Raw genomic sequence first — 14260 nt, forward strand, 5'->3', positions numbered from 1 at the left:
GTGATGGTTTTACATAATGAGAAAAAGTAAAATTTGTATTTGACAAGACATTACTTAAAGAATTGATGGGACTTAGTGACTGGTTTTACTAAAAACAGCATAAAAGAATAGAATATGTGCTTAGATTGAGTTTTTTAAATGTGTGCATTTTACAGACCAGTCACATTTCAAAATTGGTTAAAAAGATATAAATTGCCAACTTATATTACTAAGTGGGAGCTTAGTCATAGACAAACACATAAATATACCAGTGTTTCATAAAAGGGTGTTTTAATACTATACTATAAAGGACATGATTTCAAAATAAAGCTTAGCTCTATGAACTGAATTGTATTTATAAAAATCTCACTATATTATTTATATTTTTCTTATTTTGACATGAAGTGGCACCATTGGACTTGTTGACCGTCTCTTGTTTGACTCAACGCTGTAAGATTTTCAGATCATGATAAGCTTCATTTTCTTCATTTTTCTTTTATTTTATGAAGGAGAATGAGTAATATAAAATAAAAAAGATACGCATCCTCAGTTCTGTCTCACTTGGTTTTGCTTTTTTAAACATTTTTATAAGGTAGGCCACTCTTTGTTTTAAATATATATATATATATATTTTGTTGATTTCAGAGAGGAATGGAGAGGTAGAGAGAAGTAGAAACATCAATGATGAGAAAGAATCATTGATTGGCTGCCTCCTGCACACCTCCTACTGGGGATTAAGCTGACAACCCAAGCCTGAAACCCAAGCATGTGACCTCCTGATTCATAGTAGAGGCTCAACCACAGAGCCACACTAGCCGAGCTAAACATACAGTTTTTATTGATCTTTAGAGGGAGAGGGAGAGAGAGAGACATCTATCAGCTACCTCCTACATACCCCTGTCAAGGATTGAGCCTGAAAACCCAGTTTGGCCCGCAAACCTGGGCATATGCCTTGACCAGAAATTGAACTGGCAGTCTTTCAGTGCATGGGAAGATGCCCATCTAACTGAGCCACACTGGCCAGGTCAGTTTTGCTTCTTTAAATACAGCATTTTAGCCTGGCCAGAGTGGCTCGGTTGAGCATTGTCCTGTACAACGAAGGGTTGTCAATTCAATTCCTGGTCAGGACGCATGCCTGAGTTGTGGGTTCTGACTGTAGTTGAGGCACATACAGAAGGCAGCCAATTGATAGCGTTCTCTCTCTCTCTCTCTCTCTCTCTCTCTCTCTCTCTCTCTCTCTCTCTCTCTGTATTTCTCTTCCTCCCTCTCTCCCTCTTTCCCTTCATCTCTCTAAGCATGTACTCAGATGATAATTTTTTTAAAAAGATAAATATGGCATTTTATTTCCTGGCACATACAACTCTGAATAGTTATGTAGTGGTATAAACATGAATAGAAATGTTAGAAGGATAAGATAAACCAGTTCTATAATTATCTTGCTTTTGATAACTAATTATAGGTGGTATTTGGCACTCAAAAAATCAAACTTTGTTTCATTTAGCAGGAAAATGGATTATAACATAAGGTTAACAAAGGGTGCTATCTTCATGGAAGACTATTCTCTAAGAGAATACATAAAAGGACAGATGATGCAAACAACTGTCAGTCTATAAGGTCAAGGCATCACTGAAACATCATTGGAAATGTGATAAAGTCAACATTGTACTTTTTGGAAACTGTGTCAAAGTATTGTATGGGGTTGGATGATGATCTAGATCAGCGGTTCTCAACCTGTGGGTCGCGACCCTTTTGGGGGTCGAACGACCCTTTCACAGGGGTCACCTAAGACCATCGGAAAACACATATGTAATCACTATGCTTTAATTATGTTCAATTTACAACAATGAAAATATATCCTGCATATCAGATCTTTACATTATGATTCATAACAGTAGCAAAATTACAGTTATAAAGTAGCAACGAAAATAATTTTATGGTTGGGGGTCACCAAACATGAGGAACTGTATTAAAGGGTCGCGGCATTAGGAAGGTTGAGAACCACTGATCTAGGTTGTCATTAAAGTGCCTTTAAGGAAGCTGTAGTAAGTAAAATGTGGAGCTTTTAGTTTCATAAGTAGAATAATAAATTCAAGGCCAAAGATTAATTTCTCTTGATTCTGGAAGAATAGTTACTTTTTTCTTTTCAACATGTTCTTTTCCAGATGTGATTTTAAAAAACTTGATGATACACCAAATAATTATATCTATAACTAGAGGCCCGGTGCACAAAAATTTGTGCACTCGGGGGGGCGGGAGGGGGTCCCTCAGCCCGGCCTGTGCCCTCTCAAAGTCTGGGACCCCTTGGGAGATAACGACCTGCTGGCTTAGGCCTGCTCCCGGGTGGCAGAGGGCAGGCCCAATCCCTAGGTGCAGCCCCTGTTTGGGCTCAGAGCAGGGCTGATTGGGGAGTTGGGGCGCTGCCCCCTGTCATGCACAGAGCAGGGCAGATTGTGAGGTTGTGATGCCACCCTCAGTCACGCTCAGGGTATGGCCGATTGGGGGGTTGGGGCACCGCCCCCTGTCACACTCAAGGCAGGGTCGATGGGGAGGTTGTGGTGCCACCCCCTGTCACACACAGAGCAGGGCGGATCAGGGGGTTGGGGCGCCGCCACTGTCACACTCAGGGCAGGGCCAATGGGGAGGTTATGGCTCTACCCCATCACACACAGAGCAGGGCTCGTGGGGTGAGGGGTTTGGGCGCCGCCCCCTGTCACACACAGAGCCGCAGGGTAATCAGGGGTTTGGGGAGCTCCCCCCTATCAGGCACAGAGCAGGGCCGATCAGGGGGTTGGGGCGCCTTCACCTGTCATGAACAGAGCAGGGCCGATAGGGAGGTTGTGGCCACGGCCCCTGTCACACACACAGAGCTGCAGGGCGATCGGGGGTTTGGGCGCTGCCCCCTGTCACGCTGATCCCGGTGCCAGGAGGCCTCTCGGCTCCGCTGATCCCGGTGCTGGGAGACATATTACCCTTTTACTATATAGGATAGAGGCCTGGTGCATGGGTGGGGGCTGGCTGGTTTTCCCTGAAGGGTGTCCTGGATCAGGGTGGGGGTCCCCACTGGGGTGCCTGGCCAGCCTGGATGAGGGGATGATGGCTGTTTGCAGCTGGTCACACACCCTTCAGGGTGGGGGTCCCCACTGGGGTGCCTGGCCAGTCTGGGTGAGGGGCTGAGGGCTGTTTTCAGGCTGGGACTGAAGCTCCCAACTGCTCGTTTTTTTCTTTTTTCTTTTTTTTTTTTTTTATTCTGAGCCAGCTTTAGCTCTGAGGCTCCAGCTCTTAGGCCTCCGTTCCTGAAAGCAAGTATCTGGTTTGTTTCGGTTCTATTATCGAAACTCTGTATCAACTCCAGCTCTGCGATCCCAGCCGGCTGAAAGCTGGTTTCTGGGTTTTGTTTAGCTTCTATATTTGTTACAATGTTTGAAACTGCAGGCTCAGAGGCCGGCAAGGCAGGCGGGGAACGTTGGTTTCCTCCGTCACTGAAGCAAGCAAGCCTCATGTTAGTTTCAAGCTGCCTGGCTGCCAGCCGCCATCTTGACTGACAACTAATTTGCATATCTTGCTGATTAGCCAATGGGAAGGGTATCGGTCATACACCAATTACCATGTTTCTCTTTTATTAGATAGGATTACCTGTGGAACTGTATTAACTCTTTGGCTCTATCCATTCCCATAATAGATTCTTTCTTCAGCCTACTTGAAACTGTGTAAAATTATGTAGGAATGCAAAGGATATTAAATTGGCAAGGAATTTTGGAGGTCTGCTTTTCCTATTCTCAATCTTAAACAAGCTATCTTAGCAGTTAATGATAACAGAAGATCTTGGGGGCCAGGGCACATCTGGTGGTTCTCCAGTTATGTATAGCCACATGTAAGTAAAGAGGATTGTCAGTAGATTGGAGGTATATGAATTAGAAACTACACTAAAAAAAATGAATAGTGATGCTTTTCTACTTCTAAAAGCCTCAATCAGGAAATGTCCAAAGCATAAAATAATTCTTTACAATATTGGAAGCAATGTATATTTTCAAAATATATATTTAAAATGTGGAGTATCTAGATTCAAACCAAAGTAGTAAACTGGGGAAATATGTTACTTGTAGACAGCCAATAGAAAGCGAAAGTATTAATCTTAAGAATCTCTTCTCATGCCCTGACCGGTTTGGCTCAGTGGATAGAGCGTTGGCCTGCGGACTCAAGGGTCCCGGGTTCGATTCTGGTCAAGGGCATGTACCTTGGTTGCGGGTACATCCCCAGTAGGAGGTATGCAGGAGGCAGCTGATCAATGTTTCTCTCTCATCGATGTTTCTAACTCTCCCTTCCTCTCTGTAAAAAATCAATAAAATATATATTTTTTAAAAAGAATCTCTTCTCCTGAATAAAAATTTCAAATATATTTATATTAAAATTTTGCAACTGTATATTTAAAATTGTATGTGTATATATATATATGTGTGTGTGTGTGTGTGTTACACTTAATAGGACCACAAGATCTCATCCCGAAAGTGAAAGTAAAATAGGACCAAGTTCATCTAACAACCAGAGAAGAAACCATGGATCTCCAAAAAAGGTTGAAATGCAAAGATCATTTCCTGACTCACCTTTATCTTTAAAGAACTTAAAAGACACTGGCATGTTGAAGTCACAGGGAACAATAGAATTAACTAATATTTCATCTGCTACTTCAGAAGATTTCACTGGACAACAGGGAAATGTAAATAGCATGAAGAAGAGAGATGTGAATTTTAGGGCTGCTGAAACAAAGAGTGATAAGACAGAAGGTTCTTTTGTATTACATGACCAAAAAAGTGTAGATGGCACCTTTTCAAAAGACCATGAAACACCTTCACAGAAATTACTGAACAATTCCCCAGATCCCTCAGACGTAAAACCAGGGACTGATGCTGCTCTTCTACCTAACGCATCAGGACCCTCAAAGTTCTGTTTGGCGAGGGGTATCCTTCCCAATTTAGAAATGAATGACACTGTTTCTGAACTTCAAGATAATGAAATATTAAATTCATCTATTACAAATTCTACAGTCACTAATTCTTCAGAACCTATATTTATCCAGAACAAAATACCTGTTCCACAAATACATAAAACACAACCTGCAAAAACTGAGTCAAAAGGAAAATATATGAAAGATACATTGAATCCCAGCACTGCACCTGTTGAAACATCTGAGAACATAAGCCTTAATGTCAGTCAAACAGCAGAATACTCTTTTTCTGAACAACAGAATAATGAAAATTCCAAAGTCCAAACCCAGAATGCTGCCAGATACCAGAATGAGCTTCCACAGTCTGCACGTACCCCAATATATAATTCTTCTGAACACTCCTTTGGAACTTTAAATCCTTCCTATGCTTGGTGTGTTTATCATTACAGCAGCAGCAACGGCAGTTCCATTACCCAGACATACCAGGGCATAACATCATTTGAAGTACAGCCACTTCCTCCTGAGATGTTGACTGCAGTGTCAAATACTGTCCAAAATACACATTCTAATCTTTTGTATTCTCAATATTTTGGCTGCTTTGCTGGGGGGCCACAAGCGTGTAGCTTTGTGCCAGCAAATATGTATTTCCCATCTCAGATGCCTATTCCTTACACTGTTCAGCAGCCAGCTTTTTCACAGTTTGCTTCTTATCAACCATTACCACAAGCTGCATACCCTTACCCTCCTAATTCAGGTGTGCTTCCACAAGTTCCTTGGACTTACGGTGAGTTTCACAAGTGTTAATGCTTCCTTGAGTTCTCACTTTTATCTTTGTATGTTTATAGAATGGAATTTACAACAAGTAGTGATATATAGCAGTCATTTGTCTGTGCAGATGTGTAGAATTGTTCAAATATCAGACAGAGTTAAATTATGTTGTCAGGTGAAAATCTAGTTGCCAAATGAGGGAAGACAGAGAATTGTTAATCTCATTAATATATATATTCTCTTAAAAAACCAATTTATGGGGTATCATTAAGAAAAGAATAGTTGCCCTAACTGGTTTGGCTCAGTGGATAGAACATCAGCCTGCAGACTCAAGGGTCCCAGGTTCAATTCTGGTCAAGGACATGTACCTTGGTTGCGGGCACATACCCAGTAGGGAGTGTGCAGGAGGCAGCTGATCAATGTTTCTAACTATCCCTCTCCCTTCCTCTCTGTAAAAAAAAAATAAAATATATATTTTTTAAAAGTATAGTTAATTCATATCATGAAATGTAATGTAACCATTAAAGGGCTTATTAAAGTTTTTAATGATCGTTTTTAGAACTGTGTCATATAAGTTTACCTATATAATCAAAGAAATGCATATAAATTAAGTACACCAACATTTCAACTTGTCTGCCTCTGAGTGATAAAATTTGAGGTGTGTGGAAAGTGTTTTTCTGTATTTTTCCACTGGCAACATACATTATTTTAATATATGGAGAAAAATAGACTAAAAAACCAAGGTGGAAAAAGAAACTTCAATCAGATAAAGCAGTCTTTCTCTCTCTGTCTGTATTCTAATATACCATCTTCGCAGAAGTGAAAATAAAGTTCATTGAGATGTGTTGATAGAACAGTTTGGTAGTTTGCCACTAGAACTTGAAAAATGTTTTCTTAAATTCAATTCTATTTGTAAAATATGATTATAATATAGGTTTTTAAAATTAAATTGAAATATATATTTACCAGAGTTAAAGCAAAATTTTAAGACAATAATTCTGCAAAAACTAGTTATCCACTAACACCCAAATATTCTACCATTAGAGGTAAAATGTATTTTTAATAAAATTAATCTCTTAGTGTGTTAAACAGAGAAATGTAAGAGAATATCTTTTAAATTCAAAAGTTATTTCTCAGTCCTGCATTTTCTTATAAGTTAATAAGTAGAGAAAGCTAATTGAATTAATTCATTTCATTTGTCTAATTTGACAAGTAGCAGCTACTACAATTCTATTTCTTTTTTTTTAAATACATTTTATTGATTTTTTTACAGAGAGGAAGGGAGAGGGATAGAGAGTTAGAAACATCAATGAGAGAGAAACATCGATCAGCTGCCTCCTGCACACTCCCTACTGGGGATGTGCCTGCAACCAAGGTACATGCCCTTGACCGGAATCGAACCTGGAACCCTTGAGTCCACAGGCCAATGCTCTGTCCACTGAGCCAAACCGGTTTGGGCTACAATTCTATTTCTTACTAAGAAATCTGATCAGGACAGCATAGGGGATATTGTAAATATTGTAATAACTACTAGTATGTATGGTGACAGGTAGCTACTAGATTCACCATGATCACTTCATAAGGTATATACCAGTAAATGTCTTAGCATTATATTGTAAACCTGAAACTAATATAATATTGTATGTCAACTATAATTTAAAAGTAAATTTAAAAATAAAGAAAAAAGAAACAACCCCTGACCTAAGGGAGTTTCACAAAAAAACAGAAAAAGAAATCTGATCACTGGAGCACCTCTGCATTGGAGGTGACACCGGCACCTAACACCTATAGGATAAAATTCACATTAGCTTGGAGTGCAGGACCTTCACAGTCCTGGCTATACAGTATAGCCTCATCTCCTACCACTTCTACCTCTGAATGCAAGCTAGTATTGAACCCCTAACTGTTCTCCCATGTGACATTTCCTCTTGTCCTCCCATAGTACTTTTTGTGTACACTTCTCACATGATAAGGCATGTGAGTGTTGTGTGGCGTTGCAATTATATACGTATCTTTCCCTTCCCTCTCTACCCCACCAAATGAATTGAAAAAGTACTGGCAATTTTTCACCAAAAAACAGAACCTGAAAAAAACTCTGAAGAAGGGGAGAAAGAAACAGGAGTGGGGCTGGAAGAGCATATATCCTTTTTTGGCTAATTTGACACATTGCATATAATTGAATTTGATTGCTGCTGCTACTGCTGCTGTAATGATAAACACAGCAAGCATGGATATGGCAAACCTATAAATTAAAGTAGACATCTTGAATGTAATTGTTTCATAAAGTTTCTCATAGTTGGAACTTTCTTGTGTTCTTAATAATTAAGCTGTTTGTGATGCTAAAAAAGGTATCTCTGGAATCAAGTCCAGCTTTGAGGCTCAAAATTTTTAATTGTTACCTCTTTGGTTATGTTAGTCAAGTAAAAATAAATGATTATCTACTTATTATAGTATCCAAAAGTAACTCTAAAAATATTAGGAGGCAATGTAAGCACATCGTTTAGTTTTTATGAGTGCAGACAATGCCACACTTACAGAAACTACATATTTCTAAAGGTATGAAAATCCCTGTGACCCACTTGCTGTTGTGTTTTGTTCGTAATATTTGAATTCAGCACCATAAATGGAACTAAAGGGAGGGACTAAGTGAGCCCTGGGGGCCGGACACATTACATCCTTTATTCCATTTAATTCTAAACAAGATACCTGAGAGAGATGTAGATACTATTCTTTTGCAGATGAAGTAATTTCTCCTTGGGGAGGTCAATTACTTTGTCAGGATCCCATCGCTAGTAAAGGGCAAATGTGAATTTGAACTTCGGCTTTAACTTAACTCATGTCTTTCCACCCACTATACTGTTATGTGCCATTTAGTCTGCATCATTAACTTATCTCAAATCTTTGTGGGTTTTTATCTTCCAGTTCCATGGCAACAACAAGAACCCTTTCAGCAAGGACTTTGAAACAGTCTTCTGTCTACTAAAATAAAGGAGATTTACAAGTTTTTCCAAGTGTATTGTACTTATATACTTTTATGTTAATATTTTAAATATATGTAAGTGTGGTAGGAAATGTAAATCATATAGCCTTTATAAAATTGTGAAATGCAGCATAGGCAATGGGTAAAAATTGCTGATATCCAAAATACCAGAATTATTCCCATGCTATTATTTTAGTTAACACTGTACTAGGCTACTTTCACTACCCACCTAGCTATCAAAAACATTAACAATATTTTTTGAAATTTATTTTTTGAAATGTTGCTATACAGCTGTTACAATTATATAAAGATTTTCTTTGAGATTATGCTAATGGATAAGGAGAGTTAAATATAACATTTACTATGGTTAAGGTTAAACAGTAGTAAAATCTTTAAGAATTTTGTTTCTGATATTTTTGGTACATTGTTTATGGTAATGTTATGCCATTTAACTTAGATTAAAATAGGATATTTTTTACTTGAGTTGGTTGTCAAAACAATAATTTTATAACTCTTGACATATAATTTATAATTTTACTGTCTTACATGAAAAATTCCTTTAATTTCAATATTTTCTAAATTTTACTTATAAAATATAGTGTTTTTATATTTTCAGTGTTTGTCTTTGAGAAGAGATTTCTAAAATTTGTTTGAAGCAGATTTATTATATTGAAATTCAGCACATTTTATACCTTTTTCCATAAGAGCACTTTTCACAATATTGTATCTTTTGTATTTGTATTTCATAATTTAAACAGTTTTTAATGATTTTGTAGCAAATAATAGGAAACAGTGTCTTCAGTTTATGCCATTAGTTTAGTGGAATTTTAATAATTTAAATAATGAAGCACAAGTACAAGTTTTGGTTTTTTTTTTCAACATTCCACAAAAGTAAAAAATGCCTTAATAATTATTGTAGAACAACTGGGGCATAGTATAAAACTACTAGAGGCCTGCTGCACAGATTCGTGCACATTGAAAGGTAATTAATTAGAAGGTGGCCAGCAGGGCGAGATGGGCTGAACACTCCCTGGAGCCAACCTCCTGCGGTCCCTTCCCGGCTGGCTGCACCTGGGTCTGCGGCTCAAAGGGCATCTGTGGAGTGAGCGGGTCCGTCCGACAGGTGGGGTCCCTAGGCCTGGCCTGCGGGGATCAGGCCAAAACCGGCAGTCTGACATCCCCCGAGGGGTCTTGGAGTGTAAGAGGACACTCTGCAAAGTTGCTGTCTCTCGGCAGCTCCTGCATTGAGCGTCTGCCCCCGGTGGTCAGTGCACATCATACCTACCAGCCAGTTGGCCGGTCACTTCGCCTTTTATATATATAGATGGTCTTTAGCAACCTCTCTGCTCACCACCAACTATTCCTGTTTTCTATAAGATCCCAGTCAGAAAGATTCCTCTCAGCTAGACAGACTTTTCTCAAATGCTAGTGGGCCCTAAAATATGGTAACAAATTTGCATTGGCTAATTCTAAACAGGTAGCTAACCTGTTTTCTGTCAAACTTTTTAAGTTAGCAAACTATGTTACATATATGACAGGTCTCCAAAGAGAGAGTAATTTCGGCCGTATCTATTGTAGAGTAATTTTTCCCTTTAGGAGAAAACTAAGAACCCCCAGGATAAGCTGCTTTAGTCACATTAACCAAAGAGCATTGAATGCAGAATACTTAGGGTTCTTCTCTAACAAACAGATCTTTAAAAGAAGAAAGCCAAGCAAAGAACTACAATCTAGAGAAAGGAATTTGAAAAAAGACTATAGAATTAAAGCAGTGATTATCAAGGTAACATATTTTTTGTCCATATAGTTGTTTTATTTGAAAAATAGTCTGTAAAAATCAGAACTCCTGAACAGGTATTAAAGCAGTAATATTAACTGTTATTCAAAAAATGACTTTGCCTCAGCCATTTGATTTATGTTTGGTTATAAAAAGATGTTACACATTTATTATTAAAAATGTTTCTTTTAGTTAAATATTCTAAATAAGGATGCTTTAAACAACCTTCAGATTCTGTTGATACTGTATTTGTGATATTTTTATTTCTTGTTTGAATTTCTTCAAAAAAAGAAAATGGAAACAATCTTATCTGACTATTCAGTTATATTTAGAAATCTGTACTTTGAAACAGAACATGAAAAAAATGTGTTTTTCTCTCAAGTATGTGTTTTGGTTCTAAATGTAAAAATAGAACAAATTAAAATTTGAGCTAGCATTATAAACAAAAAATCTCTGGCTGTTTGTAAATATTGTTGTTTTAGAACTTAAAAATTACCTGAATAAATTGAATTCAGGGTTTTTTGGGTTTTTTTAGTTTCGCAGGGTTTTTTCTTTTTGTGTTTATTGAAGAATAAGCAAATATGTGGATGGTCCTTGTATACATACCCATTACATGAACAACAACCCACAAGAACTGACTTAGAGACTAAATAAACTACAGGAGCTCTCCTTCTGCTTTTGCAAACTTCATCTCCTCCTTCCTAAGCCCCTCATGTTTACAAACTTCATTACTGCCCGGAGTTTCATAGGACAAGCCAAAGTCCCTGACTTCAATGCAGTTCTCATTTCAGTCAAGAGACACGAGTAATAAACTAATGTAAGTAATTTATTTCACATCATGAATAGTGATATATAGCCAACAAAACAAAGTAGTAGATGATACATAAGCTGAGATGTTTAGAGAAGGCCTTTTTGGAGGAGGTAATCAATCTTTCATATTTGTATACTTCTGCCTTCTGTTAACATGCATAATGTAAAATGCCTCTAAAACTTGAGTTTTCCTAATAAGATTCCCCAAAGTGTTTTGATAAAAAATATGTAAGCTTTTAGAAACACATATAAATGTTTAAATGCCAAGTGTGTTATATTAAATATTTTTTAAGTTTTAACTCATTTTGTAGAACAATTTTAGTGTCCTCTCCTACACCTTTAATATCAATGTTTGTATATGACAGTTTACCAAAACATATCCTCACTTCTAAGTCATTTGAAATATTTGCTTTTAAAATCTGTATCTGCATTCAAAATTATGTTTGATTCAGGGCATTTCAGGCTAATTTCTTCCCCAAAGACATTCCGTAATAAGTTTTCCAAATAGAGTAAGGCTATATACTCTTTTGAATGGGGTAACTTACATTCAGGCATATTAAATCTTTTTCTACAGGCATAGTTTGATTTCAATTCATATAATATTTCTTGAGTCAAATTCATATAATATTAATATTTCAGCCAGTTTAAAGGATAAATCCCCAATGATTCATGCGGCTTGAAAAACAGGATTGTGGAGGAAGAAATTATTTTTATAAAACATCTCTTTAAATTAGTTCTAATGAATACAATGACTGCAGATGCAGTTGCTAATGAAAAGAAACTGAGAAGGTAAGGGGTTGATTAGTAATGCAATGTGGAAAAAAAGACTTAAAAGATTAATAAAGGAAAATTTTGTAAGGATATAAGTCCTTTTTATTTCTTGGGGTATAAGTTCTCTGTCTGCTTTATTGTCTTATTTCTGAACTTATAACCACTGAAGAATCCCTCTGGGATTTGTTAGAAGTCTCCTTTGAACCATCCTGTAGAACAGTTTGTCTCAAAATACACTGCATTACAGTTTGTTGTCACAGGAAACTGCATTTCTCATCGTATTTGTAACTCATTTTAGTTTAAAATCTATTTTTCTTTATTGGGTAAGAATAATTTAGACCTATGACAGAGTCATTTCTCTTTTTTTAATGTTAGAATCTGTTTTGAGAAAGCTGGTCTAGTCAATTTATTGTTTGGTTAATTAAAGATTGTATTTACATTTAGTAAGCAATTGAACATCTGACTTGTGCTGAAAGTATGCTATTTGTATGTGCATCAGCTAATCTTGATATTATCCCCATAAAGGGAGGTATTATTTGCTTATTTTATAAATTCAATCATTCAGAAGTGTCTAAGATATTTTTGAACCTCAAATTATCTTTATGAACTTCATTTAATAGTTTCCCATATATTATTTGTTTAAAAAGAAAATAAGATCTGTCTTAAATCTCTTTATACATGTTACTTGCATTTATTTTTGTTTTGTTTTGCTAATCCTCACTCAAAGATATTTTTTCCACTGACTTTTAGAAAGAGTGGAAGGGAGGGGGAGAGACAGAGAGAAAAACATCAATGTGAGAGAGAGTTATCGATTGGTTGCCTCCCACACGCACCCCGACCAGCCTGGGATCAAGCCTGCAACCTGCAACCCTTCAGTCCCCAGGCCAACACTAACCACTGAGCAACTGGCTAGGGCTTACTTGCACGTTTAATTCCAAACATCATTTTGTGTACCTGATACATAATCCCTTCTTTTGAAATGTGAATATGCAGAGAGCAATACAGTAATTTGAGATTTTTGCATGTTTGAGTAAGAAACAATTGTTCTATGTGCAAACAAATCATTCTAGTTCTTTGGCTAAGATTATTTTACATTAAGAAGTGTGCGTATTATATTGGGAGTTATGCTAAATCAAATAACTAATGACTCCTAATGCACTGATTCCCAGGCATGAAACCATGCCTGAATATTAATGAAAACATCACTGTCCTCAAAATGGACTGTCTCCACTTCATCTCTCCAAATGCTAGACTGCTTATTGTGCTCTATATTACGCGAGTCAGGCTCTCTACCTATCTTCCATCCTTATTATTTTGAAAATGATCCCAAGACCACTTCTGTGACAATTTCCTAGAGCTACACCCACCCTCTTAACCTTTTCTCACCCCTCTTAACCTTGTTCACAACTCAGCAATACAAAATAAAATAATGTTTCAATTATACCACATTGAAAATGCCCACATAGGTCCTGCTGAGTCAGCAATGTTACTTTTGGCTCTCCCACCAATTTTTCAAGGTAAAATAATAGGACAGACTAAAAACTAATTTTCTTACTCTGCTTTCTGGGTTCTTGATCCAGAAATGTAAAATAATAAAAAGTTTCTCCAGCCCTAACCGGTTGGGCTCAGTGGATAGAGCGTCAGCCTGTGGACTCAAGGGTCCCAGGTTCGATTCCCGTCAAGGGCGTGTACCTTGGTTGTGGGCACATACCCAGTGGGGAGTGTGCAGGAGGCAGCTGATGGATGTTTCTGTCTCATCGATGTTTCTAACTATCCCTCTCCCTTTCTCTCTGTAAAAAATCAATTATATATATATATATTTTTTTTAAATCCTATTGTTTAAAAAAAAAAGTTTCTCCATTGTAACCCTGATGATACCCATCAAAGGGCAAAGTAAAAATAATCTGTGAGTGAATATCAGGAGTGTTTCTTTTTGATGTAACCCTCAGACCCCATATAATTTTCACCATCTGCCCTAATAATGGGCCTTATAGCCAAAGGATCCAGGTTAAAATCACATGTCACAGTTCACTGCAAGGTCTTTAGTGTGGAATGTTCTCAGTCCTTTCTTCTTATACAGTTAATTTATACAGTGTTCCTTAGTTTGGGTTTGTGTGATGTTTCCTCATGATTGTATCTTTGGCTGGACCCCTTTTCACAGTGAACAAATACATACTAAGAGCTAATAAAACTAAAATGTAGAACCAGAAGTAGGAAATCATTTAAGACCCAAAAA

The 14260-nt window shown here is 37.3% G+C and overlaps 1 protein-coding gene across 1 annotated transcript in view; it reads left to right on the top strand.

Moving 5' to 3' along the window:
* TEX15 (testis expressed 15, meiosis and synapsis associated) overlaps positions 1-8652 on the top strand; it is a 62443-nt gene extending 53791 nt beyond the window's left edge. The window contains exons 8-9 of the mRNA XM_059681102.1: positions 4462-5705; positions 8612-8652. Of these exons, the coding sequence (XP_059537085.1) occupies positions 4462-5705; positions 8612-8652 (1285 nt within the window). The remainder of the gene's footprint in view (positions 1-4461; positions 5706-8611) is intronic.
* The last annotated feature ends 5608 nt before the right edge of the window (positions 8653-14260 follow it).

The sequence above is a fragment of the Myotis daubentonii genome, chromosome 2 (genome assembly GCF_963259705.1).
Source record: "Myotis daubentonii chromosome 2, mMyoDau2.1, whole genome shotgun sequence".
Lineage (NCBI taxonomy): Eukaryota > Metazoa > Chordata > Mammalia > Chiroptera > Vespertilionidae > Myotis > Myotis daubentonii.